We start from the raw sequence: 27,633 nt of genomic DNA, 5'->3' as shown, positions 1-27,633 counted from the left end.
AATTCGTCATTTTGCAGATTTTCTCACCTGAAAAATGGTTGGCCACTCCGAGTCTTCTACTGACGCTGTAATTGAACCGGTATGTTACATATTTATTAATAAAAAAGATACATAATTTAATTTGAAAATAGATTTCAGACAAGCGAAGAGCTGCTCGCGGAGCAAGTTCGAGTTTTCAACAAAATGAAAGGTTCCACAAATTTCAATCGAGTGGCTGAAGATGTCAGTTTTTTTTTGATAATAGTTTAAGATTAGGAATTTTTTTTCATTCAAAATATATTAATTCAAAATATAATTTCAGGTTTATCCGGTGGAGGTCACGAAGAGCAAGCTGGTATGTGAAATGGTGGTGCAGCATCAACACTTGAACTCAAAAGTGCGTTTAGTCCTAAAATTTCATGAAAACTTGTTTAAAATACCAGTAAAATTAAATTTAAAGAAAAATGAATATTCCGAAAAATTATCGCAATTTTTCAGGGAACACTTCACGGCGGTCAAACTGCTACCCTGACAGATGTTATCACCGCTCGGGCAGTTGGAGTCACAGTAAAAGATAAAGGAATGGCTTCTGTTGAACTGGCTGTTAGGTAAACTTTGCTCTAACAATAGTATGATTTTAAAAATCAGATTGTAAAGTCTGATGTTTTTTCGCGTAAATTGAAAATGACATCATCTATCAAAAAAAAAAAAGTGGAGCCATCACACCATTTCAAAACTATTCAAAATATTTCAATTGTTTCTTTGAATTTCTCACAAAAATTGAATTAGGTATATTTAAGAAACAAAAGAAGTGGTTTGTTTTCTAAAAAAATCTTTTTTCAGCTACCTTCTACCAGTCAAAGTTGGAGACGTTCTGGAAATCACTGCACACGTATTGAAAGTCGGACGAACAATGGCATTTACCGATTGTGAATTCCGGCGGAAATCGGATGGAAAAATGTCGGCAAAGGGAAAACATACTCTAGCATTCCTTCCAAATCAGCCTGGAATTTCTGTGGAAAATGGCACGCAGTTTTAATTATGTTTGTTCTTTCTTTTTGCATAATAATTGTTTCTTTTGGGTTCGATTTGTGATATAAAAAATATTTTATTGAAACTTTTTTGGAGAATGTGAGAAGCCACCGAAAACGCAAATATCGAGAAAAAATGGGGGAGAACAATAATAAAATACAATGTAGAGAATTTGGGGGGCCGAGAATAAAAAAGGAATATCACATGCTTGGTGCAAGGAAAAGCGGACATGGAATGGAGAAAATAATGAAAGAAGTTTAAAAGTTTAAAAATTGCACATTGGTTTTGCTCAAGAGTTTCTTATTTGAAGGAACGAGAGATGGGACAGAGAGAAAATATTCACCGTTTAATTTTTTTGGATGGAAATCAATAAATACAATAATAAATTATATTTAGAAATGCGTCTTAAATAATGTAGATTTCGAATTATTATGCATACGTATACACGCTCTACGAAACCTCATCAATAGAGCGAGATTGCCGAGTATGCGGGCAAGAAATATTCAAATTTGTCTTAAAGCAATTAATTTCAGGAATTTGTGAATGTTTTGAAACAACGAGCATGAATGGCATTGAGAAATAGAAAGTTCTGGGAAAAGAAGAGACTAGGAGAGTTGGGTTGGAAGAAGCTGCTAAAAATGAATAAAACGACTCGTAGTAGGAGAAAATACTGTATTATCTGACAGAAAAGTATGTAAAAACTGAATATCTAATTAAAAAGTTTCGAAACAATCTGACGATTGAAACGGAGTAAAACTTGCTTCTCAAACTGATCGGTAGAGTCTAAATTTGTAAGAATCAAATTTGTGTTTAAAGAGCTCGAATCCGGTGAAAAGCTTAAAACGCGTTCAGCGGTAAGAGTGAAGATTGGAATGGATAAAAGTTCAGTGGCAAGATCCGAGAGCTCCGAGCATCGTGATGAGCAAGATTTCCAATAAGAGAGTGGAGCTTGCATTGGATTGCCGAATGTTCGAAGCATGAACATGCTTTCCACAGAAGTCTGAAATTTTGATTTTTGATTTGTTTTTCATAGACATAAAAATAGAAAATTCCAGATTTCAGCTAGCACAAACTACTTTCATTTTCATTTTCAACCACCCTCGTATGATCTTCTAGATTATCCCACTCTTTTAGCGGATTTTAGGTAGAGAGCAATTATCGCATAGTGCTAGGATAACATGACAGTTTAAAATTTAATCTTCTAGATATCGTATTGTCACGTAAAGAGTTGGAAAGAAGTTTATTTAAAATTAAATTTATTTGTTTTAAGTTTTGAAACAACTTGTACTTTTCTAGAAACTCAGTCGACTGATAATTCTTCTTCATACTAGTCAATTACCGTAGTATTGCACCTCATTACTTTATTTCGAAAGATTATATCTCGGTTCATTTTGAAGATATCAATAAATTATTAACTAAAATACAATAGAAAAATAACTAAATAATAATTATTTTGTTAGCTGACAATTTTGGAATAGAACACGCAACAACTGAGATATAAGCTGTCAAAGTTAAACAACGGGGTGCAATTTGGAAAAATATGATATCTATGAAATTAGTGAAAAGTAAAACTTACGGTGCTAGAAATCTCATCAAAATACTGATTCACAATATTTTCCTTTGATTCAGAACTGTTTCCAGTTATCGACTGAAATAAATCTCCATAAATTGCCAATGCTGTCTCACATCCTCCATCAGATCCTCCATCATTTTTCCTCATAACATTTGCCAATAGTGAATCCACACCCATTGCCAATTTCTTATCACTTTGAGCTTTTCTCATCTTCTTGGTTCGCCTCGAAATTTCAGTTTCAATGAGAGATTTCGCAGTTGTCATTTGATCAGAAGTTAGTGTAACAGCCAATTGAGGATTCAGAGCAGTGGCTTGGATGTACGTGGAATCAAAGTTCTCGTGTTCAGGATTCATGATTGGTGCGACAGTTTGTTTCAAAGAAGTTAGAAGATCAGATCCGATGTCTCCCAAGTGATAGATATCCTGCAAAATGTATTAAAATGATTTTATTACTAGTTTCAAACAAAACCTTTTCCAAAACATTTTGAATTTGTACAATTGTTGGAATAACAGTATCAACGGTTGTCATATCTGTTGAATATGTCATAAATGGTTTGAAGATATTCATAAGATGATGGATTCCAGTCACTTTATTCCATTCACGTTCAGAAATCAAAGTGATTCCTTCCATATTCATTTGATAAATATCCCGATGAGCTACCAAATGCTCAACAATCACATGGAATGGTTCAGTGAGTGGCACCTCAAACTTTGCCTTTAGCATTTGACTTGCAAGTTGAATAGCTGCTGGAACTGTCAGGTAGGACACAAGCATCGCGTATACATTTTTCTTCAAAACTTCAACTGTTGGAGATGTTTCAAGCCAAGATTTAAAACAATTAGCAAGACGAGATGAGAAAGAATCCATTTGTTTTGGAAGCTCGGCGGGCTCAGCGAGCTCGTTCAGACCAGAGCAAATCACACGATTGATTGAACTTGGAGAAATATTGTAGTCCTGAAGGACTTTTTCAAATACGGCTGTGAGATCTTCTGATTGGTTTCCGTTGATGTTTCGGAAGGCGAGAAGAATCACTTGAGTCTCATAACTATTTCCAGCTCCGCCTGTCAATGCTACAGATACGGTGACTCTAGAGATGTCTGCAGTGATTTTTGTGATATCCAGAAGAAGGTTGAGTTTCTTGCTTGCAGATAGTTGACTTTTCAAACTTTGAATCAGTTTATGACTTGTCGAGTTCACAATGTGTTCGTATTGAGATTCAGTTGGAATTGAAAATTTCGGCTGAGCCATTTCAAAAACTTCTTTCCACAATGGATTCTGTACAACTTCAAAGTCAACGTGTGACGTGGCTAGGGCTAACGCAAATTTAGTACACAACTCTTTTTGTTTCTTATCATCATTTCTCCATTTCTTCGATTGAATTATCTGCCCATTTGCTGCCAATGTGAGACCAGCTTGTTGAAGAGCATTCAATCCGGCATTTGAACTTGTTGGAGTTGGTGGAGTTGCTCCAGGCAAAGATTGAGCCAACATCATGTGTAATGGATTCATTTGAAGCATCATATTGGTAACGAAACTTGGAATATTTGGAAGTTGTGGAGCATGTGGAGTTGTTGGAGGAGATCCGTTTGAATTATTTGTTGCCTGACGGAGCCCATTGAATAGCATTTCATTGAGCTTAGCAGAGCTCGGCTCTTTCTTAGGCTTCTTCATGCTCAGATCCATTGTAGACCCTGATCCAGAACCAATTCCACTTCCAGAAGAAACTGATGACGAAGTGTTGCTATTTGTGTTACACGTTGAAGCAGGTGAACCAGTTTGCCGAGGAGTATTCTGTGTCTGAAGGGTTAATGGATGAGGTGCTCCATCTGGGATTTTGGGTTGCTGATCCAATTTAGTTCGAGAATATTCTGTTTTAAGCTTCTGAAACTCGGAGTATTCCCGTGTATGCTTCTTCAAATGGCATGCCAGTGTAGAGGTATGTGGTCCTTTCAACATATAGGTACAGTCTCCAACAATGCATCTGAAATTATCAACTTTTGGGAAATGGGCTGAAACTATTATTATAAGTCTTACCTGCTCAAATTTTCAGTCTTATTATAAACGAAATACTTCCAAACGGGAGTTTGTTTATTGGTTCCACCACTTCGAATTGAGGCAGCCGGATTTCGGTGCCAGCTCCAGTCATCTCCAGAGAAAAGTTGAGCAGCCGGACTTTGAGCAACTGCAAGAGCTCCAGGAATACCAGCTGATTGAATCGGAGTAGGTGGAGATGATGGATGCATTAGTGCAGAAGGTCTCATAATTCCTTCCAAATCACAATTAAATACCCCGCCAAATGTTTTGTTAAGCATTTCAAATATTTCACTGTTATTGACAATTGATCCAGTTGAACCACTAACATCCATCGCAATATCTTCTGTATCATCTTGACCATCATGTACATCAACGTCCTCATCTTTAATTGGTGATTCAGATGATGAAATGACACTGCTATTTGATGATCGGTAACTTGCAGAAGACGGTGCAGCTGGAGATTGTCCATCTTGTGAAGCTTCACCAGCAACTGGAGGTGCACAGTTTGTTGACACCGATGGGGTATCGATTCCAACCTGAAATTCAAAATTTCGGTGCTTTATTGAATCGAAACAGAAAGTAAAGTGAGCATTCGGATCGAATACTACGTTGTCTCATTTCATAACCTAACAAATCCCACCCACCTCTCAAATATTCTAATATCCGGGTTAAGACGATAATCTCTAGATCTAACAGAGTTGGATTCACCTTCAATATACTTCTGAGTATGAATTCAGAATATTTTATAAAATGCCTACATGTTTTCCTACAAGGTAGGCATAGCGCGGGAATATTGTCAGTCCCTCATTGTTTGCGAACAGCTATTTTCAGCTCTACCCTTTCAACATCCATCGGGCAGATTTGATTTCAAACCGCTTATTTAAATATATATTTATTTATTCAAATTCAAAAAATACACTTTTTGTTTCCGATGCTTGCAACAAATCACTCAAATAAATTCGAAATGTAGAAAGATATGTGGTGAGACAAGGCTCATCCTCTCAGTTTTCTAATCTTTTTCAATTATTGAAATTGCTTTTTTATGTGAGTTGTATCTATAAGGATTTGAGTTTTTTGTATTAAACTCCCGTTAAGAAATGAAATGGAGATGAAGAAATTCATTTCGACAATCCGTTTGGATTTGATTTGATGTCTAACATCACCTGCCATTTTGTGAATCCGATTTCTTTCTTTTGTAATAACACAAATTAGTGTGGGAGGAACATGATCACTTTTATGGCATTTACTGAGCGCATGCTCGATTGATAATCAAATGAATGGAAAAAATGGTTGTAAATTTCAAAAAGATAAGCCCAATGCGGGGCTCGAACCCGCGACAACCAGATTAAGAGTCTGGTGCTCTACCGACTGAGCTAACCGGGCGGCGATGACGTACGTCGTCTGTCTAACATGCCTTTCTGAACCTACACATACCGGCTCTGTGGAGGACTTGTTGCAATACTTCAAAATGGTTTTCAAGTAATTTTCCCCTTCTTGATGCGGATCCGCATGCGGATATTTAAACAATTTTTAAACTTTTAAATTTCTCTCCAGCAGATAATGCTGAAATACTTTGATTTCAATAAAATATATGTTTCCGTATGTAACAGAACCAACAGGTTTATCCTCACTTCAGTTCCTTAATCTTTTTCAATTATTGAAATGGTGTTTTGAATTTTCAAGATTTAGCTGGAAATCAGTTAAGAACTGAAATGAAAACCAAGATATTCTTGCTACAATCCGCTGGGATTTATTCGATTTCGAATGTGTCACGTCATATTTTTTCAAAAGAAGTTATCATCGAAATTAGGAACCATATTCTTAAAGGATTTGGTGTAACGGGACTTGAACCGAAAATTACGGTACCCGGTCTTGACGAGAGAAATTAATATTAAATTAGAAAAGGTGTGCGCCTTTGAAGAGTACTTTCGCTTTAAATTTTCCTGGATTTTGTTGTTTTATTTGAGCATTTTAATATTATAGATAAATATCCCTTTACCGGAAAGTTATGAAAAATCAACTAAAATTACGCTGCAACGAAAGTTTGAAATTACAGTACTCTCTAAAGGCGCACACTTTCTCTTATTCAACAAAAATACTATCCTGTCGTGACCGGGTACCGTAGTTTCGGCGCGAAAATCCGCGTCTGGGTAATAGCCATATGACGATGAGCCCTTTTCTAACCTCACAAAATGCACTAAATAGATCCTTACCTGTGTATCTACATCAATTCTGAATCGTTTTGTCTCCGGAGGTCCATCAATATCACTGCTTACGCTGCTCATCGTGGTCGTGGATTCGGTGCGCGAGAGCAAACTTTCGGAACGTTCAAGAAACTTATCGCATGCAAAACCTGAAAATAAAACAATGTGTTTAAAGTCAAAACAACAAATCGTGGAGAAATTGAATAAAAAGACGGTGGGAGGGTATAGGAACCGTATAGGAAGTAAAAGAACAAAACGAGAGAAAAGAGAATGATGCCTTGGCTCCCACCGCCTCGCTCTTGGGTCATAAAATTATAGAACCGGAGGCCCAGCACCGAATGCCAAATTTCCATATTTATTCATGTACAAACATTGTTTTACGGTAAAGAAACTTAGAAAGATATTACCCAAAGAAAAACTTCAAGATTCTTATAGAATAACTAATGCTGTTATAATTAGTGCTAACCGTTTGCAAGCTAGAAATATCTACCTATAGTCATATTTTGTCGCTCTGTTTCAAGTCAACCGCAAAAGAAATGAAAAATATGGAAAAATGAACGGTTTTCATCGTTGAGTGTGTCGGTGAATTCCCACACAACACCCATCCCCAAAAGAGAGGTTTCTATTTGCTTTTGTTTCATTTTTTTGGTAAATCGAAAAGAAAAATTCTGAAAGTTTTTGAATATATTTTCTACGATTTCCATCTTCCAGTGGTGTTAAATCTTGGTATTTGAAAGTGGTTTCATATGTAGTTTTACGGTAGGCGCTGAAGTTACTTAAATGCCATGGAGGCAACTTCTGTACCTGTATAAAAATCATTGGTCGACTGATTATTTAGAAAATGACTTTTCGAATGGTTGTGAAACGATAGGAGATGGACTGGAAATTTATATCCACAAATTCCTTTAGGGCAAAAATGGTATATTTTGTATCAACAGAAGAAGAGTGAATACTCAGAAATTTGAGAATTGGCTTCTTAGCTACTTCGGTAAATAACAAACGTTAAAGTTGCTACTGTATTTAAGCAAACTGCATTGAAAAAATCCTATCAACCATGGAAAAAGAATATCTTCGGGAGACACCAAAATGCGGTACAGTACAATTGTTGGAGTAAAATGTGATTTTGAGGTAAAAGGCGCCTCTAGGCGCGCATTCTTCCATACTCGATGTGTGTTGGTTCAGATGGGCCGCCCGCAAACAATGTGATATTGCATCGTTTCGCCATTATGTGCAAAAGCCACTGGGCACAGTGAGACTGTATGTAGGTTTTGAGTTGTATCCCCCTCTCGAAATATATATATATATATATATGGTTGGCAAATAATAAACGATTTTGATCACCGAAAAATTTGGGAAAGAAGTAATACATTTGAAGCTTTGTATAAATTAGAGTATATTAAAAATAGTGTCCAAATAAATTTCCGAGTTTTGACTCAAACTCGTTTCAGATCAACGTAACAGAGCTAATCCTAGGATGAGAACAGAGTATAAGGAGGTGAACGTCGCAAGACACGGAAATTCTGATCACAAATAATTATTTGCCATTTCAAAAAGTAGAGGACAAGAAAAAGTTAATTCGTGACGTCATGTCAAGTAGGAGTTTCAACAAAGAATATGAGGCCAATAGGCAGGAAATTTATGCATTAAGTTGTCTAACTTGCCAAAGATTGTCACAAAATCACCTAAATATTGCCTGAAATTGCCAAAAAATTGACTTAAAATTTTCAGAAATTTGTCTAGAAATGCAAAACTGTTACAATATGAGCATTGAGAATTTTTAGAACTTTCCTAACTGTTCGGTCTTAGAACTTCTGGAGAATTCATTTTTTAACTACTTGAATTAACAAGGCTCCACAGTTACTCCTAGATTCTGACCTTTACGACGTCTGTTCGCCGCAATTGTTTGCTGTTGATCATCATCATAATATAAGTAGGAATACTGAGCAATTGGACGTTCCAATTTTGTTTGCATTTTCTTTATTCTTATTTTCTTTTCGGTTCCAAAAAATGTCTTATTTCACCTTTTTATCTTTCGATTTAAAGTTACTTTAATAGTTTTTTCTCTTCTTTTTTTTTCTTATTCTACTTCGATTTCAATTGAAAAAAATCTTTGTCGAATTTGAGACGAGAGGGAAATGAGTTGATTTCAGTTGAATTCCATTTCTTTATATATTCATTTGAATTTCTCTATCTGTTCTATCTTCATCTCTATTTAGGCCGATTATGTTTTCAACAAGAAGAGCCCAATGGGGCGGAGTCGAAAAGATGGAGGTGTGTAACACTTAGCAAATTAGAATATGAGAAACTAGAAGAATGCACAGTTAAATGAGAAGATAACCGAGAGTACATCAACAACCGGGTAGAGTGGGATAATCTTTTTCAAGTTGACAACAAGATTTCAACAACCACATCACCTAAGGTAATGAGTTCTCAAGAAAACTGCAGGATGCTGAGTATTTACAAGGAGAAACTGATTGAGGTTTTGGAGGATATATAGGTAAGTGATGTTAGGAAATTACTACTGCACCCGATTGATAATTTTTAAAAGGGTTTATTTTGAAGATATCAATAAACATTCCGACAGAAAAAGATTTTAAAATTATTTCTTCAGTACATTTTAAAATATTCCATAACGTTTTTTTGGATGGAAGATGTAATAATTTTTCATACCTTGTGTCAACACTTCTGCCTAACTGTAAGTGGCCACGCGATGGGCAGGCAGGCATAAAGAAATGCTTGCCTACCATAGATGCCTTCTATTACTGATTTTCTTCCACTATTTCCTAACTATTGTGCAGTTTGATAAGATTTTATGATTCAATAACTCTCCAAAAACTGCAAAGCGGATAACTAGGATTACCTGTAGGCTTTTCTTTAGATTGATATTTGTTGAAAAATAAAACTAAAGTTGAAAATGAAATTCAATTCCATTATACTTTAGAAACATAATATTTCAATTTAGAAGTTGGTAGTTTTCAACATTCAATTAAACTTTTTGATTGTGATAGCAAAACAATTTCAAAGACTGGAAAAAAATTCAAAATGGAAATGCCAAAATTAGGAATATGGTTAGATAAATTACGGATTTTCAAAAAATTATTTTAGCGCAGTTCACAAATTGAGCATTTGAAATACTCTTGGTGATTTGACGGTCTCTCCGCAGTTTAAAACACAGGGATATTTTTATTGAATATTAAAATCGAGTCTTACCATAAGTTTAAAAACCGTGTGTGACGTCACACTTATCAAGAAAATATGCTTGTAGAACATAGAATATGATAGTCTAAGAGTTTTTGAAATTTCTTGATAGATGTTAATATATGACAAATACTGTTATTCACAGCAAAAATAATAAAAACAATAAATTATCCTATAGGTAATAAAAATTGGAATACCACTCTTCAAAATTACTATTTCATTTTTTCTTATACCCAAAAGATAATCTTTGTTTTCAATACTAAAATGAAACGATAATACCGGTGAGTTATATCTATATCTACCTAGAATGTTAAAAACACGGTTGAAAAAAACCCGACGGCTCGAGGAGCTGCTGGCTTATCAGTAAGCTACTTGGCTGTACGCGAGAGGATGACGACGGATTCTAGATGAAAGAAGAAGAGGTGATCGGCGTGTGTCCAAGAGCCGATTTTGCGACGGATTTTGGGGAAATGGGAATGAAAGGGAAAAAGAAAAATGAAGAATTATTTGAATATCTTGATTTGATTTATTTTGGTTTTGCGTGGTAGAAACCCTTGATTTTTGATAATAGAGGAAGTTTTCAAAGAATAAATAATTTGAAAGTTCAATAAGACTTTTAAATGCTTAAAAGTAGAGGAGCACTAAAGAGAAAAGTGTTTATTTAAACTGAAAGAAAAATATCATAACATTTTTTGAAAATTTTTTCATTTTAGTCAATCAATGGCGATTGCAAAGTTTTTGCTACTGATAAACCTAGAAGTCATTCAAAAATGCAACAATACTCTGAATTTCTCAAAAATCTGAAACTAGATAATTTGGACATTTACCAAGGCCTTGGCATAAAATTTACAAAAATCTTACAACTTTTGGAGTGTTTAATTATGATGTTTGGTTATCTCAAAGGACTTCGTGGTATTATTTACAGGTTGTGTAAAAATTGGGAAAATAATTGAATAAGAGCAAAATGGATTTGAAAAGTAATATGCAACGGTTCAGAAACCATACATATTTAGGAGGATCTTGAATTCTGTCTCGGCCCCCTCCCACCAAAATACGCATAAAAAAGATATGAATCTACCCCAGAAGACGCCAAAAAGAAGTGGGCTATCTCAACTTGTTCGGCCACAACTTCACTGTTCATTTCGAAACCTAAACTGTTTTATTTAAATATACGAATGTTCATGAAACCATTCTAGCAGGAGGAGATGGCTGAGACAAGGGCGGTACACAGAAATAATAGTAATGATCGCCAATTTTCGGAAGAGGAAAATACAAAATGAGTCAGCATACATTGTCACAGGACGGCTCTCAAACAGTAGTGATGGGTGATTGAGGAAACGAGAAAAAGAGAGAGAGGAATAAGAGAAAATTGGTGGAAAATTGACTCATATTATACAATGGACGACTCGAACGAAATTTGAGTAAATAAACATGCTCAACCTATTGGAAATTGATATGATCGTAAATTATTGGCAGTTAGAAAAAAAATTCGTTGAAATCGCAAAATTTGATTGAAAAGTTATACGAACACCTGAAGATGAACCTACTATATATGCTAAATGTTATCTATACTCTCCCCATATCCTAAAATCATTTAGCAAAAATTTGGTCTAACAAAACTCAAAAGTGACTCAAATTTTCCCAACACCGAAGTGCTCTTCCTCTTTATTTTTTGCCCATTTCCCCAACTTGCTCTTTCCCCCTCTTTCTCCGTGGTAACCAAAACCAGATGGTTTCATTTGTTCCCAAAAACCATCCGGCCCCTCCGTGTCTTTTCATCAATAGACCTCCTAAAAACTCTTTGGGTGTAAAGTGTTCGTGGATTCTCATCAACTGGTGGGACCTACAAAGATTTCGAGAGCCACTTATTGCTAAATTGAATGATAGAAGAACAATGTGCGAGTTATGGAAAATGAATTGGAAGGGTTTGGGTTGGAAGATTTTCAGTTTTGACAGTCAATAAATGTTTAAATCTAAATTGTATATTGAAACATTTTTAACTGGTAAAGTGTAATAAAAACAAAATATCATATTTTGTAAAAAGAAAACCTAAAGCTATCCGAAATTTTTGAATAATCTCAGTGGGTCAGTGGGTAAATAAGTATACCAAAATTTCTTTCATAAAACCTTTGAAAGTTGATAAATTCGAAAACTCTTACTTTTCTCTAAAAATAAATAACAATAAACTGTCAGGTACTGAGTGAAATGTGGAGCGCGAATCGCCCATAAAACACTCACAAATACCATTCCTTCTTTTTTCCTTCTTCTCTCAATATTTACTAAACATCATCATAACTATATAGATATTTTCTGACTTGGTTTTATAGTATACACACTATTCTAGTTTTTAGGTTTAACTTACGTTTTTCGGGTTTTCCTGGGATTTGTGCAATGATCTCAGCAATTGTGGCAATAGTACCTGAAAATTGGTCTTGATTCTAATTTAAAAAAATTTAAATTAGTAAAGAAATAAAACAAATGAAATCTCATGTCCCATGGGGAAAATTTGGGCGGCTATCGGGATCTACAAAACCTAAAAGAAACCACAAAAAAATATGAATTTATTTGGAAATGAGGGCTTCGTCTTTCGGTGGTGAAGGAAATGCCGCAAATTTATGGGTTACTCTTTTTTGTGTTTCTCTGGATTTTTGAGAAAAAATGCTTCACACAGGGATATTGGGATGAGCAAAAAAGGGCGTTGCGACAAAAAACCCGAAGAAGGAAAAGACAAATGGTCGAAGGACATGGATATGAGAATAGGTGAATGGATATGTTTTTGAGAAGGAATTGAGGTATTTTGGAGATGCTGGTAATAGAACGTTTGGGTTAAAAAACTGAATTTCTTTCAATTTAATAAGATTTGATAATACTGAATGATATGGACTATTTGAAGCATGTAGCTGAAATGAGCATCTAGAAGTCTACGATTTCAGATTCACTGAAGTCATGTAGGGTCCGGTTAATCTTTTGTAGAACCCAATTCAGATTTTAAAATGCTGGTTACTACGACTTCCCGTAAAATTAATAATTAAGAATTTCCAACGAATCGAATTGGCAGAAAATCGACCAGACAAGTTGTGGATACCTTTTCTGTGGCCCTGATAGGTACCTGGTTTTACAGAAAAAAGTTTTACTTAAACAAAAATGAAACTTGGATTCCACCAGTACCCACCCAAGTAGTATTTATACGCGACCTACAAGAAGAAGCTACTACGGTAAGCCAATCGGGAATAAGTGAGACAAGAGATGTAATCACAGAGAGAGTTTTGTTTAGGCCTCACAATGATGTCGAAACTAAGAAGGAAGAGTTGTCATAGTGTATAACGAACCTAGGCCATCAATCATACTCACACACCATAAACGCTGGACTCTCCCCATCTTCAGGCTCGTGTATCCGAGTCGCATCCCCCTAAGGAGCATCAGGTGCTCTTACCCATCAAAACGACATAATCCATCAAAAATTGGCGCGCGCTCATGTTGAAGCCCGAGTCGAGCTGAGCTCTTTAAGAGGAGCCGCTGGCTCGTTTGTTGCAAAACAAACGAAGGGACAATACGGGTTTTGGGTATGGGATAACACAACACTTGGGACACATTCTCAAAATATTCGTCGAGTTTTAAGGTTTCTCTATTGTTAGGTCCTTACAAAAATAAATTGAAAAAATCTAAAAATCAGGAGCAAAGTGCCCAGAGGGCATCGTCCATCTCATTTTGAGTTACGAGTACTACTCTCAAAATTTCCGGATCCAAGAAATAAGGGCAAACCTTTCTCCAGTCCCATGGGTCATATAATTTTTGCCAAACATTTAGCAATGATAGACGGGATGCTTCTGGTGGTGGTTTTTTGAAGGGTTGCATGAAGTTTTGACCTGGTAGAGGTTAAGGTGGCATCAGGGAAATATATATATTGTGGTAAAGCCCCAGCAGGCATAACTTTTAATCAGTTTTTATCTTTTTTACGACCACCCAAGTGAGAAACAAATATGAACTGTGTGGTTCATTTAGTTATCTAGATCATACTAAACTGTATTAAATTCTTCTTTTAAAGGTTACAACGGGAACAAAGCTGGACAACTGCTTTTTACTAGTTTCAAAATCACGGCAGTCACGAATATGAACATTTCACATTTCTAAACAAAGTTCTAGAATACCAACATTCCTCATAGTTTTTCTCTCTCAAAACTTTCACCGGTTGCTCACAACTCAATATCCAATATGTTTTGGGATGGTCAAAAAAGAAAAGGAAGAAGCGACGAATCAATTGAAACAAAAAGTGGTTGTTGTTATTTCTCAATATTCGAGAGGTAAACCTTCTTCTGATGTGCTATACAATTGATGACGTGGCAGGTGACTCTTCTACCTCCTTTCAAAACGGTAGGACAGCTAATAATAGAAGCATCTGACGAGAAGGAGGAGGCGGTGATGGAACAAACGAACGAAAAATTGGAAAACTGAGAAAAAATAAAAAGTACAGAGAGGAGCGAAAAATGCGGGAAAATAGGAGGAAGCGGACAGGGAAGAAAAGTTAAAAATGTTTATATTAGAGAAAGGGTTGGGGTAGGAGCAAAAGAAATAAGAAGATGGGAAGAATATTGGGTGAAACTCTAGCAAAGAAAAGACGGAAAGAGTTTATGAACTAAATACAGATGGGTCACAAATCATCATAATGGTGACTAATGAATCGGTTGGTTTTTGTTTGTTCACCGAGATTGAATTGAATTGAGTTTATTCAACTTAAAAAAAAAGAGAAATAAACAGATAAAACGAGACGAACCCTAAAAGAGTTCAACTCGAGTAAAAATTAATTAAAAAAGAAAAAAAAAGATAATACAAAACCGGTGAAAGGTAGAGAAAGAAAAAGTGAAAGTAGATGTGTAATTAGCACCGGGGAATGTTGAGATCAATATAATCAGAGAACTGGGGAGGGGACAAGAAAACCGTAACATTATTGAATAAGTTGTTCCAAATGGGGATAATACGAGCAAAGAAATGGGTGGAGCATTTGTCCTTCCTAACTAGAATCATTGGATGTCTATTTGAACTAGAAAAAGTGACAAATTGATTGAGGTTAGAAAAATGAGAAGTACCTGTTAAAAGTCTATAGAGTAATTTCAATTGAGCTTTAATTCTATCGTGTCTGGTGGAGTGGAGATCCATAATACTTAGTCGGTTTTCATAACAGGAGGATTTGGTATTGCATCTTTGCAGAACGCGCTTGGTAAAGTGTCTTAGAGGTTGTTCAAGTTTAGCTGAGAGCAAAGATTTAGGTGGAGGGGAATAGATTTCGGAGCAGTAATTGAGAATAGGGGCCACGTAAGTCTTAAAGAGATGGGCATAAAACTTAGGTGTATTGGAGGAGAATGCCTTGAGAATTTGTTTTGCTCTGAGCAAGGCTAGGCAGCTAACTTTAGCAATGTGGGGATCAAACTTAAGTTTGCAATCAGTAATGAGACCTAAGTCACGAACAGTGGATGAAGGAGGAATGGGACACCGTCCACAAAATAAGAATGATTTTTGGAATTTACAAAGTTAGCTATTTTTTTCGAAAACACTGCCTAACCCTTAGCAATGCGATAACCGTTGAAATTTTTACAGTATTATTAGTTAAATGGAAATGGTTCCGAATAGAGACAACTCATTAAAACGCTTCTTCCAAATTTCGGAAGTTCCCGCACAACTACTGGTGTCTAACTCACTCATAACTCAACTGTATGTATATATTCTCAGATATATCGCCCAAATACTCATTAGACTCAATAGGGCGTGTGTGATGAGGAAAAAGTATCAAGGAAAAAGAAGGGGGAAATAGATTTGATATATGTCACCTTGAAGCGAACTCTATTACCCTCAAGGTAACCCGATGAAAAAGTTAGGAAATGATGAAGGTATGAAGAGGGACATCGGACACATCACAACACCTTGTACTTTTCTTCGGCCGCAACGATGAGAGTTTGTATCTAAAATGAACACAAAAAAGTGCCTAGAATATCACATCGGAACACACAGTGATGAGGTCATTGCACCGCTCGAAAAAAGTGTGGAAAAAAGGAAAAGTGTTGTCGGGTGGAAGGAAACACAAGTTATTCGGGATACAAGGGAGAAGGCGGATTCCGAGAAAAAAAACAGTTCAAGGATTTGATACACTCATGTAATGATGCGCATTGTGGAGACTGTATCACGATTGAAAACTTCTTACTAGGACTTTTCGTATTTGAACAGGGAGGAAATCGATTTATGAGCTTTCAGCATTTTCGAGTTGACGTCAAAGTAGACGATCTTATCTTAACATAGTTTCCACGTCGGCACAAATATATATATATATATATATATATGTCTTCAAGGCGGCCTACACTTTGTGCCTACACGCCTGCCTCCTTTATTTCGTTTCTATGTTAAACATCACTCTAGAACTGGAAAGGTAGCAAAACTTCTAAAATAGCTAGCAAAACTATACTATGCGGACTCCAAGTCTGGGGGTTCACACTGAAATTCAGAAATAAATTATAGGCAGGCAGGCACTTTAAATCGTGCCTACCCACAATCAAAGTCCCATTTTTAATCTTAGTTTTCTTAACTCAAAATTCCTGCCTACTCATTTGATTCTAAAAATACCGATTATCATGGTAAAGCTTACCAAAAAATATCTAAAATTATATACGATTTGCATACTCTACCTTTAGAAATCTAAACCTGGGACACCAAATCAAACTTCTTGAACATCGAAAGATCTCGTTGAACTCAAAACTCCTTTGGTGCCTACTAGTACCCGTAATCCCAGTTATTCAATACAAATATATGTGTCATCTGACTGTTGTCTTTGCTATGAAATGAAAGTTTTATGAATAGAGTGAGAGGGGTACCGTACTTGAACCAATTTTCCATCTCTCTCACTCACAAAGGCGCACACAGCTCTAAACGGAAGCAAAATAGGCGATAAGTGGTCGGGAGGATGGAAGAAGGGGTTATGTGTGTATTTGGAATGGGTCAGGATCTTCATAGACATCTCATCTCGATTTTCACTTTTTCAACTTGAAAATCAATTCAAAAAGACTCTGAACACTATGGTAACAAAATTCTTGACTTTTAGTATGAATTTCGAAGGTTCGAAGGGAGAGGTAAAAGCTTGTGAGGAGGATGCACTTATGTACTTATGAAGAGGATCCATTTTAGACAACAATGAAGTAGGTTCTCGAAATGGGTTAAGAGTTTAACCCAGATTTTGAAATTTCAAGTACTCAATTGAAAATGTAGTGTAAAAATCAAAAAGTTTGGGTTTTCACTGATTAACTTTTTGAATTATTACAAAACCCGGGAAAAAAGTATGTAAAAATATATTCATTCTAAAAATATATTTATATGGGACTACCATAGGCACGAGAACAAACCTGTTTTTGCCTGTTTTTGGTAAATTGCCAAATTTTCCAAAAGAGTGAAATTTTTCAAGCTTGAGAGTTTGATTGGGTTGACTTCCAATATTATGATAGGATCTTTTATCATTTTCGACTGAACATAAATTAAAAAATTTCGAACAGTTTTTGAAAATTTTACTATGTTATTTGGATGTTATTTGGATGTCCAAGCGGGTTTTAACAATTTATGATATTTGCGATACCTTTCAGGCCTTAATTTCACTAGCCTTAAGTTTTGTGAATGTTTCCAAAAAGAAAAAATGATCAGAATAGCAGGAATCACTAAAAAACGAAATAATGCGAAGAAATCCAAAAGGGTCCAAAAGCCTCCTTATTCTTCCATATGTCTCCTCCTCCGTTGTTCTTCTTCTTCTTCGGAGAAAAAAAAGAAAAGTGGGTGGGTGTATGCTTGTGACAGGTCCACTCACTCGCCCCGCCTACCGTATACCCGTTGAGAGACGCAGAACACAGAGAGCGGTGATGAGTTGAAGCAAGAAGATGAGAGGATTGAAATCAGAATATTAAATTTTGTGTCGGTTGAAAAAGGTATTCAAAGTTGCTCGAGTATGCACAAATTGGTGGTGGTGGATCATGAAGAATAAAATGAAAAGAAAAGACAATTGGATGAGAATTGCGTATTCTGATTCTGATTCTGGTTTTGAAATTTTCAAATTCTGAAAAGTCCTCCCTTTAGCTGACTGCACTTTCACTAAAAACTACGATCTCTTGTTGGGTTTCCTATTCGTGGAAGACTTGCGCGAACTTCACATTGATACTTCAAATTTTAGGCATTACCAAGCACGTAGGCCTGCTTTACATAGGAGGTCTAGTGAAAATTTATGGAAACTTTGACCCGACAACTTCTGTATACCTGCCTTCAATGTGACCTTCGCCGGACTTATGCGTAGGGCGTCCAAAATGCATATGCTTCACGACGGCGGCTCAGCCTCATTCCGCGAGCTCTTCTGTATACCTGCTATACTACATATACTATGTGGTTCAATCACCAGGCCTTTGCTAAACTCCAAGATAAGATGCAAGAGACTTTTATTGTCATGAACATTGGAAGATACGCGGAAACCTTCGTTTTCCCTAGTATGTAATCTACTTTTCTGCCAACAAAATAGGAGAATTAGGCCAAAACAAAGTTATGCTTCTTCTTTATCTTGCCCTTCTTCTATTTTGTCACTGATAGGCATTTACTGGTAGGGCGCCCGTCACCACCGCGCATTTCTCCATCTCTGAAACCAGTTGGACACGGTTACGTAACTGATAAACTGATAAGGATATCAATGTGTATGTATTGTAGGCATAGAGAACAAGTACTGGTACCGCTTCTCCTATTTGAATGGTTTATGGTTTTGGTAATTGCAATGAAAATAGTATAGAGAGGAGATGGGGAAGGGGTCTAGTTAAGGATATGGGAGTAGGTTTTTTTTGATGGAGATTTGGTTAGGGTCTTGGAATTAGACAATCAAAAATTGTTCTCGGGCTGTATTTGTTTGCTGTCACTTATGGGATGTTTTCTATAAATTAGAGATAAAAAAACGAAAAAATGGCTAAGAAGAAATTTCTATGCAGAAAGCTCTAGAAAGCTCAAGAATTTGGGGTGGCTCAAATTGGGGATATTTCAGGAAAATTCTCGAAAGAGTTTCCAATTTTTATCGAATTTTACATCTAAAAAAGCCCTGTCCAACCTTTGGCTTTTTCAAGGGTTTCGAATCGAGTTTTTAAATAAATTTGTTAAAGGTTTTATAGTTGTGATATATTGCACATGGAAAACAATTCTGAAGAAAAAAAGGAACAGTTTTACGAGATTTATACTTTTCCCATAAAACTCAACTCTGAATCAAACTCAGTAGGGTGACTTAAGTAGAATGCCAGTGGCAGCCGTGTGTCAATAACCTCATCTTCTTTCCTGCTTAACCACTAATGTCTACGCATCCTGTCATATTCATTGCCTCAACCTTCTCTCTATTTACCACAACCACAAATCGAAAAACCCTTCTTCCAGGTAACATTAATCGGAAGAGCACCATTTCCGGCACATGATGGAGATTCTCATCTAATGGAGTAAATGTGATAAAACATCAGAAGATACATTTTGAACATTTAAAAAGTTGGGCGGGGCATTTAGATCAACATTTCAGTTAGGAGTTTGAAAGATTCAGGAAAAAAATGTTTTGTACTGCCAAGGTATGGTTAGAAAAAATGTCGATTGTTACAGCTCACCAAACTTTTAATTCTCCGCGAAAACAGACAACTGTTGCAAGTCTTCTGATCCATCCCAAATAGTCAGTTGACTCATGAGGTTACTGTAGTCCTAGAAGGGCGCAGTCACATATGATCTTACGCAGTGTCGCAGATAAATATGAAAAATTTAGTAAAATAAATTTGTGCAGAAAATGAAAAAAACTATTAATATGTATAGCACCAGAAGTTTTACATGAGTCGTAGTTTTTGTTTTAAAAAACCACAGAAATACTAGTTTTAAAGCCGAAAAAAAACTCTGAAATTTTGAGCTTCTAGGCTGATAAAAATTAAAATCATAATGTTTTCAGCTAAAAAATTTTTAAATTTCCAGCTCTTCTAAAAATTCCAAATTTTTATTCACACTATTTTTTTCTAAAAATAATATACCGGTAGATGCGAAGATTGATTCAAAAGTTATTAGATTACGGTACCTGTACTTGTTATCGTAGAAATTAGCTTGTTCCTCGTGTTCTCACAATTGAAGTAAGATTGACAAAAAACGGAAAACAGGTCAAACCATGATTGCTGACTGACTACTCGACGACTGGTTGATGGTGTAATTGAGCGGATACAAGGAGCGAGCGATTTTCAAGAAAAGAGCCAAGGAGGTGGAGTGAAAAGTAAATTAAGATGTGCCGGGGGTGTTTGGCAGGGAGTGAGTGAGTGAGTGCAGGAAAAAGAAGAAGCCTTACCGGAAGTTGTTTATAATTGATTGATTCTGAAGATAACCCTTTTCTTTTTCTACTTCTTTATAAAGCTACTAGTCTAATTGGTAATTGGATTCTTTTTATTAGAGTCTTGCATAAAAATTACGGTATATATATATTTACAGAGTTCGAGATGAGAACTAGTTTCGAAAAGCGGGACGTCAAATAAAAATGTTCCGGAAAAAGTTAGAAAATATTACGGGCTTTAAGGATGTGTGCCTGACTCATACCTCCCAGCTTACCTACCTGCTTGCACGCATAAAAATAACTGTTTTCAGATTTTTCTATCTAACTGAATTTGTTGATATAATATTATTAAATAATCGAAAGCAAAAAAAATTGTAAAAAAGGTTTAGAATTTTCAGGGAATTAATACTTGCAATTAAGACTTTGAAATTATATTTTTGGAAATACGGCAATATTGTAAACTAACTTGAAACAAATTTAAATGGTAAAAATTATGATTTTTCCAAAAAACAAAGCGGGCTAGTAACTATAGTTATAACTCTGGTAAAAAGTTGAGCACAAAAAGAGCAAGCTCTCTTCTACTCTGAAAAGCTACGGGCGGTACGCAGAGAAATTGGGGGAAAATTGAAAAACGCTCTTGATCGACCCTTTCAACTCTTTTTGTATGAGAGGTGGGAGAGAACTGATTGATTTCAATGGAAATATAAAATGGAAAAGTATTCAAAAAGTATTGGATTGGAAAAAAGTGAAGTTATTTGGAAAATTTTTGGATACAGCATGGACGGGTAACCTTACAAAAGCGATAATGTTATAAATAAATGTTATAAATTAGGAAATCAATTTCACGAGCATTTTGTTTAAATAAAAAATGTAGAGAATCTTCAAACTCGAAACAAAAAAGTTTAATTTTCTATTTGAGAACGCTGGGAAACACTCTACCCAGGTACGTAGGTAGGCGTGACTATCATTAAAAAAATAATTATAGACAAGTTTTTGATGTGCAATAGAAAGAGTAGAAAAAGTGGAAGAAATATGGTATATTATTTTTAAATTCTAAAATCGCAGAATCTATTGACATTGTTTAAAAGGTACAATTTTAGAAAATAGAGAACAAAACTATTGAAAGATGATGTTTGTTTACCCAGAAAAGGTGTATAAATCATGGTACTAAAATAAGAATAAAACCGAACATAACATTTCGTACCTTAAGTTTAGTAGTACTATCACTATCGCTTACTAAACGGGATGACACATGTGGTATATAAACATATATATATATATACGTCCCCTCACTATGTGTGGTAGTGCTAAAGGAGAAAAATGGAGAAAGAAGAAAAACCCTTTTTGATAACCTTTCTCAACAAATACCACACAAATACACTTCCCCTACCAATTCAGGTCAATAGTTTCTCAATTGCCACGTCATAAAACTTATATGTCGTTGATTCTCGACTCGTGGAGATGAAATTGAAAACAGGGAAAGTTTGATCGACAAATTGGCGCTTTTTGGTGAGCGTCCGGGGGGGGGGGGGGGGGGGGGAGACAAGTGAATACTGTTTCGTCAATTTCTGGTGGTGCCAAGACGCCACGCGTTTTTGTGCCGTCTCTCTCTCTCTCTGTCCGTAAACGGACGCCTTACACTAATTGCTCTTTCTTTTACCGTACGAAGAAGAAAACACGCACTTATTATAGGGTAGTGGGTCGAAAAGAAAACGGAAAAATAGGGGGATCAAGAAGAAAATGGGAGAACATGGTGACAAAGAGAGAGAGTGGTAAAATAAGGTTTCGGATAAGGGAAAGGTTCGGGTGACATTGTGAGAAAGCATTAGCTCCTACTGCTCTGGCGTTTTTTTGGACTGAAAGTTTCCAGTTAATTCTTGTTGTAAAAATCGAGCTCTTCAAGATTATTCAAAAGTGGAAGTTTTAGTTATTGATGATTTTAAAGGCGTTTGAAGGTAAGTAAACATCCTGGAAATTTTTTGAAAATTCGAATTTTTGTTGAAAAATTCCAAAGTTATTACCTGGCTTGACCAAAAGATTTCAGGTTGTTTCAGAAAACTAACGAAGAAAACTTTTGAAATATTAAAAAAATTTTGCAAACGCTCGAACGGCTCTAAATTAATAAAAAATGGCATGAAAAAATTAAGATCTAAACTTCAGGAAAACTGAGTTCCTTTCCTTGTAACCTTCAATAATATTTTTGTAAAATAACTTATTTGAAAATTATTTCTGAAACCTAAAACACTTTAGTTAAGATACTGGCGAGATCAAACTGAAAAATGTTCAGGTTATCGGGGAGACACCAAAAAATAAGCATCTTTTCAGAAAATGTTATTTTATGATTAAATCAATTTGAGTAAAACTTCCATAAAAACATAAATGGCAAACAAATCTGTAAAGTTTCAATAAACTCAACCTATCGGCGGAACCTATCATTCAACTCACATTTAGACTTTGCATATATTACTGTTTTCTCTTCTTTTCTACCTTTTCTCTATGTATCTACCACTTTCCGAAGGGAACATAAATATACTTTAGTGTACCTAAATATCAATCTTCTTTCCTTTTTCCCTCTTCCTTGCGCAATATGACTCATGGTACTAAACGTTTTGGCTCCGTTCAACGGGTTTGATAAAAATGGGTAGATATGGTTTTGAAATGGAATGGAAAAAGTATGTTAATTATAGATATTTTCAACGATAACTGTTTTCCGAGCTCAAAACACTTTGAAATTTTTTTGAATATTTTGGGGGCTTTTTTTCTAGATCCTTCGAGGTACAACTTTAAACAAAATCTTAGAACATTAGTGAAATTTGTTAAACTTTGGCAATCTTTATTTTTCGCAATTGTAAAAACTGCCACAAAAAGTAAAAACAACTGAGCAGAACCTCATCGTATCCAACTTTTGCCCCTAAATTTGATCGAACGGAAAATAAAATTGTGAGTCAATATTAGAAAGAGAGGAGAAGAAAAAGAACAAATCCAATTTTTTAATTGCCTCCGTGTACGCGACGACTACAAGACGGGCGGTACCAATGTTTTGGTGGAGAAAAACGAGGAAAAAAGTTTTCTGTAGGATTGGAGCTCTAACTTTCGAATTGTGTCAACTTTTTTGTGGTGAAAAGAGAAAAGCGGAAAATCACAAATTGTGATTTTAATTGAATCGGTTGAGAGTTGGTTTGGATGGAGAAGAAAAAAGTTGGAAGCATTGGGTGCACCAGATAGATATATGCATTAAATGAAAAAAAAGTTGAGGGAGTTTGGAAAATAACAGTTTGAGTTGAGGAACAGATTCAGCTACAAGTTTAGGAACGCTGAGATGATATTTGCAATAGCTGGAAGATTTTCAAGAGAAAATATTTTTTAAACTTTACAAAAATTAAACGTTATTTTATTCTATAAAACTAATATCAGCCAAGTTCTGAGGTTTAATGACTTGCAGAACTAACCAAGAATGAATAATTTGCCGTTTGGCTCGTCATGTATCGAAAAAAAAAAAGATTTTCCAAATTTTCAGCGCACACGTTGCGCGAAAGTGCTTAAAAATCTTTATGCTCTCAATCATACTTTGAAATACAAATTGTTGAGCCAGAAAACTTTAGGCCATTCAAATTAACGATTACCGGAATTGAATAAAATCAAACTATTCGCAACTTCTCTCCTGGGAACTAATTTGCTAAAGATGACACGATGAGGGTCAAACTAATATCTAAAAAAACCGAATGGAGGAAATGAGAATACGGGACGAGGATAAGGAAAAGAAGTAGAATAAGAGTAAGAAGAAGTCAGAAGTGTCCAGAAAAGTCAAAAAGGGTTCTAGGTTCGGAAAGGGGATAGGCGGATTAAAGAACGATGATGGCGACGATCATGAAAAAGAAGAAAAAGGAAGAGGTCATTGTAGGCAAAAAGGGAACAAAATTATGGACGGATTAGGGTGAAACGGAAGGAGGAGCGAATGAAAGGAGAGAAAACGGTGGTAGGTACTAGGTGACTGTATTTTAGGTTGTGAAGGATTAAAGGTTCATAAATGGGGAAAAGTCTGGAATTAAATATAGGCGTGGTTGCTCCTCGAGACAGACATTTTAAGGCCTATATAAATAATAACATTTTTGATATATTTCTTCAAGATGTTATGAATTCTCGAACTGCTGGATTTGGTTTTAAAAATTTTCTCTAACTTTCATTTCTCAGGTCTCAAAATTTGTGCACTTTTCTGAATTTTTAGAAAACTCCAAAATTTCGAGCAATTGAAAAAATAATAAAGTTTAGGTTGAAGACAGGCCATGAAGAATAGTTAGGGAGCTATGTTTTCAGTCAAACGTTTTAGCAAACAATTCATTTTTTTTAGGCAGTGTCTTCTTCTAGATTATTCAAAAATGAATCTAGAACTTTTTTTAAATTGAAAATTTTTCCTAGTTAAAAATTTCCATACACTTTCTGGTTAACTTAAAATTGTGGATTTTTTTTCATCCAAATTTCATGTCTAGAAACCAAAAGCGAACATAAATGAAGTGCATTCTCTCCTTCTTTCTGGTCATTCCAATCGGGTAAACAAACCCTCTTGAGACTGACGAACCTCTTTTTTTCCGAAAAAATGAGGTGATAACAAGTGCATTCTCTAAAGACAGGCACACTTGATTCATCCGTTAATTGTTCATCCCCTTCTTTTTTTTAGAAATATGAGAGGGAGTGAAAATGTGCTCATTGAGCCCACCTTGTGAAGCCTTACTTAGAAGAAGCAGAGGAGGAGAAGAAGCCGTTTTTAGGTATTTAGAAATAACCTCCTGGTGAACGAGACAAATGAAGCCATAGCGTCGGAACTACTGTACTTCGAACTTTTCTCTTGTGAGCACACAAGTGAGCATCAGAAACATATGTTTTCGGATGGGTGAAACGATGCGAATAATGAATGCAGTGCCTGGAGATTGGGTTCAAGGACGTACCAAGTTTCATTTAAAAGCTGATGATAGGGTCTTTTTAAGATTTTTTAATAATTATTTTTTTATGGGGAAGTTAATTTAGCAAACGTTTTTGATAATCAAGGCAAACTCATTTTTTGAGTAGATCTTTCCCCTTTTACATCATTGTGGGTGATGCCGAATCCCCCCAAAATGCGCAGCACTGTCTGATTTGCAAAGAAATGTTGTTCTATTTCAATTTGTCTATATAAAGTACTCTATTCTATATCTCACTACTGAACAAATACGAATCTTGCTGAATCATCCAAGAGAGGTGAGCAAAAATAACACACTGCTCAGAATAATTTATATCATTTTTATCTTTCAGACTACACATCAACGCCTTATTGGTTAATTTGTTTGGTACACTTAGATTTCTAACTCAAGATGATAATTATAAAAGCTCATCTATTGATTTTCCAAATATAGTTCTAAAGATCTTGCTCATTTCAATTTTAAAACTGTGTGAGCAAGGGAAACCAGCTCTTGAAAAAATTAGAAATGATCTACACTTTTTATGAAAGAGAGGCAGGCATGTAGGATTGAGCCGAGCGTCGTAGCCTGCAGAATTGTATGTTCACAATGAAAGCTCTCTTCTGGACCAACTGATTTATTACGATACTTGGGAGTTATTGTAAAAAGTAACCTACAAATTTAACAAGACCAATTTTCAAAAAACCAGAACATGAAGGTAGGCAGGCAGGCGGACGGGAATATGAACTTCTACAAAATTTGTACACTAAGACGACATCCCAAGGTTACCTAGCAAAGGAAAACAATATTTAAAAAAGGAAGTTTGGCGAAACTCAAAAAACTCATGAAAATAAATCAAATGTTTCTTGTCTCGAAAAGGACGGACACACTTTTTAGACGAATGATGCTCATCCATCTGCTCTCTTCTCACACTGTGGTGCTCACTCGAAAAGAAGCCTCATTGTTGCTCCGAGCCGATCACCTGGGTTACCTACGGGTGAGCACATGAATAGTGAAGAAAGAGGGCCCGCCGCCGGACGTATTCTTTTTTCTTTTTATTCTTCTTGCCTCGTTATGAGTGATGAGACAAGAGGTCGAGAGTTTTGAAGAGAAAGTTTAAAAGAATTGGGAAAAAGACAATAAGGTCTCAACGAAATGTTGAAGCCCGTCGAAGAGCTTTGGGTTGTTGCTCCATGAAAGGGGTGGGGCTTCTTGGGTTACTCTCAATACTCAGAGCTCAGCCACTGGAAGAAGGGAGGCGTGGCCGGGTAGAAGTTGTTCAAGAATTTCGATTAGACAGAAGGTCGAGAAGTCAAGAAAAATATCTGAAAAAGCTGAAAGTTTCAAGTGTTTTGATCTTACACTGAGCTTAAATTAAACGAGTTAGATTAATTTTTGATCGACTTTTCGAAACGGCTCTGAAACTGGTTATGAAAAGGAGACGTCGGTTGAAAAGTCTGAAAAAAACGAGAAAATGTTTATTGATTTATTGGTATATTAAAAATTGCTGATCGGTATGCTCCCCATTGCCATTCCATGAAATCTCGGAAACGCCTACACGACTGCAAGAAGGCCTGGCCTTGTCTTCAGCGTTCTGCCAACTTACATGCGAAAGTTCTATTGGTGAATTTTCAAAAAAAAAACAGTGAAACAAGACAATGAAAACAATGGAGCACAGGAAAAATATCAGAAAGTAGGCGGTAGGTAGGTAGGCATGGTCAGACATGTGCTCCTGAAGGCTTCCCTAACAAAGAGATCCGCTTCGACCAGTGTACACAAGGTAATACAATTTTTAACAGTTTCAGCTAAAATCATGAAGATGGTCTTTTTTTTTTTAATTTTTCAAAGCAACTAGATCAATTACCTTGTCCTTCAACCAATTCGAGACTACGGTACCCATTAGTTTGTCTAATATTAAGTCCAAATATGGTTTTGTCGGATAATCCTCAACCTCTCATCCTTCTTCTCATTCTCGGTGGAGGCTCACTCATTAGAAAAGGAAGGAAGAGGCTTCTCTTCTACTATTTGAGAGTAAAGTAAACTGAGATAGGCAAAAGAAGAAGAAGAAGCCCCTAAAATGTGGTAGTGAGTCTTTTGGATTTGTGATGGTGGTGAAACCCAATATTCATAGTCACATTGGCTCTGACGATGAGACGGGGTATATCCATGACTTTTAGACAACTAATGAAGATGGACGGGACTTCTTGAACTGATGTTGTGCACTTCAATCAGAAGATATTGTTTTATAGTTCGACTTTCAAAAAAGCACAAAGATCCTACCTGCGTGACTGCCTTCCACGTAGCCTACGCCTTTACAGTGAACGTTCGATAAACTGATTTAAAAAGTA

At 35.8% G+C, this 27,633-nt stretch overlaps 2 protein-coding genes and 13 non-coding genes across 16 annotated transcripts; 10 read left to right on the top strand and 5 right to left on the bottom strand.

Annotated features, from left to right (window-relative positions):
- The first annotated feature begins 23 nt into the window (after positions 1-23).
- F42H10.6 (Putative esterase F42H10.6) lies at positions 24-1,093 on the top strand. Its single transcript, NM_066471.6, has 5 exons — positions 24-79; positions 139-222; positions 302-376; positions 478-587; positions 823-1,093. The coding sequence occupies exons 1-5, from the start codon at positions 35-37 to the stop codon at positions 1,016-1,018; spliced, it is 510 nt and encodes a 169-aa protein (NP_498872.1). The 5' UTR covers positions 24-34; the 3' UTR covers positions 1,019-1,093.
- On the bottom strand, positions 1,081-12,440 carry mig-39 (the record flags this gene model as incomplete). 2 transcript variants are annotated; one of them, NM_066470.9, is made up of 6 exons in its annotated part: positions 1,081-2,011; positions 2,588-3,007; positions 3,054-4,566; positions 4,620-5,155; positions 6,833-6,972; positions 12,384-12,440. In NM_066470.9, 5 exons carry the CDS (start codon positions 6,902-6,904, stop codon positions 1,721-1,723), a joined length of 2,832 nt encoding a protein of 943 aa, NP_498871.3. The 2 variants fall into 2 exon arrangements, with proteins under 2 accessions (NP_498871.3, NP_001317876.1); NM_001330939.3 differs by lacking the exons at positions 6,833-6,972; positions 12,384-12,440 and having other exon boundaries at positions 1,721-2,011; positions 4,620-4,951.
- F42H10.17 lies at positions 4,916-5,135 on the bottom strand. Its single transcript, NR_101839.1, has one exon. It is a non-coding gene; the product is annotated as a small nucleolar RNA F42H10.17 (small nucleolar RNA).
- F42H10.10 lies at positions 5,921-6,009 on the top strand. Its single transcript, NR_052530.1, has one exon. It is a non-coding gene; the product is annotated as an Unclassified non-coding RNA F42H10.10 (non-coding RNA).
- F42H10.t1 lies at positions 5,930-6,002 on the bottom strand. The gene has a single exon. It is a non-coding gene; the product is annotated as a tRNA-Lys (tRNA).
- Positions 11,477-11,766, bottom strand: C30C11.15. The gene has a single exon (NR_101838.1). It is a non-coding gene; the product is annotated as a small nucleolar RNA C30C11.15 (small nucleolar RNA).
- Positions 12,441-12,604: 164 nt separating the features above from the next.
- Positions 12,605-12,723, top strand: C30C11.6. Its single transcript, NR_052529.1, has one exon. It is a non-coding gene; the product is annotated as an Unclassified non-coding RNA C30C11.6 (non-coding RNA).
- Positions 12,724-13,350: 627 nt separating this feature from the next.
- Positions 13,351-13,614, top strand: C30C11.10. The gene has a single exon (NR_052527.1). It is a non-coding gene; the product is annotated as an Unclassified non-coding RNA C30C11.10 (non-coding RNA).
- On the bottom strand, positions 13,395-13,516 carry C30C11.9. Its single transcript, NR_052528.1, has one exon. It is a non-coding gene; the product is annotated as an Unclassified non-coding RNA C30C11.9 (non-coding RNA).
- Positions 13,615-13,688: 74 nt separating the features above from the next.
- On the top strand, positions 13,689-13,862 carry C30C11.11. The gene has a single exon (NR_052526.1). It is a non-coding gene; the product is annotated as an Unclassified non-coding RNA C30C11.11 (non-coding RNA).
- Positions 13,863-18,680: 4,818 nt separating this feature from the next.
- On the top strand, positions 18,681-18,821 carry C30C11.13. Its single transcript, NR_052525.1, has one exon. It is a non-coding gene; the product is annotated as an Unclassified non-coding RNA C30C11.13 (non-coding RNA).
- A 2,723-nt stretch (positions 18,822-21,544) lies between these two features.
- Positions 21,545-21,691, top strand: C30C11.12. The gene has a single exon (NR_052524.1). It is a non-coding gene; the product is annotated as an Unclassified non-coding RNA C30C11.12 (non-coding RNA).
- A 191-nt stretch (positions 21,692-21,882) lies between these two features.
- On the top strand, positions 21,883-22,074 carry C30C11.5. Its single transcript, NR_052523.1, has one exon. It is a non-coding gene; the product is annotated as an Unclassified non-coding RNA C30C11.5 (non-coding RNA).
- Positions 22,075-26,375: 4,301 nt separating this feature from the next.
- C30C11.7 lies at positions 26,376-26,508 on the top strand. Its single transcript, NR_052522.1, has one exon. It is a non-coding gene; the product is annotated as an Unclassified non-coding RNA C30C11.7 (non-coding RNA).
- Positions 26,509-27,267: 759 nt separating this feature from the next.
- Positions 27,268-27,394, top strand: C30C11.8. The gene has a single exon (NR_052521.1). It is a non-coding gene; the product is annotated as an Unclassified non-coding RNA C30C11.8 (non-coding RNA).
- The last annotated feature ends 239 nt before the right edge of the window (positions 27,395-27,633 follow it).

This window comes from Caenorhabditis elegans, chromosome III, assembly GCF_000002985.6.
Source record: "Caenorhabditis elegans chromosome III".
Classification (NCBI taxonomy): domain Eukaryota; kingdom Metazoa; phylum Nematoda; class Chromadorea; order Rhabditida; family Rhabditidae; genus Caenorhabditis; species Caenorhabditis elegans.
This window is presented reverse-complemented; position numbering and strand designations above follow the sequence as displayed.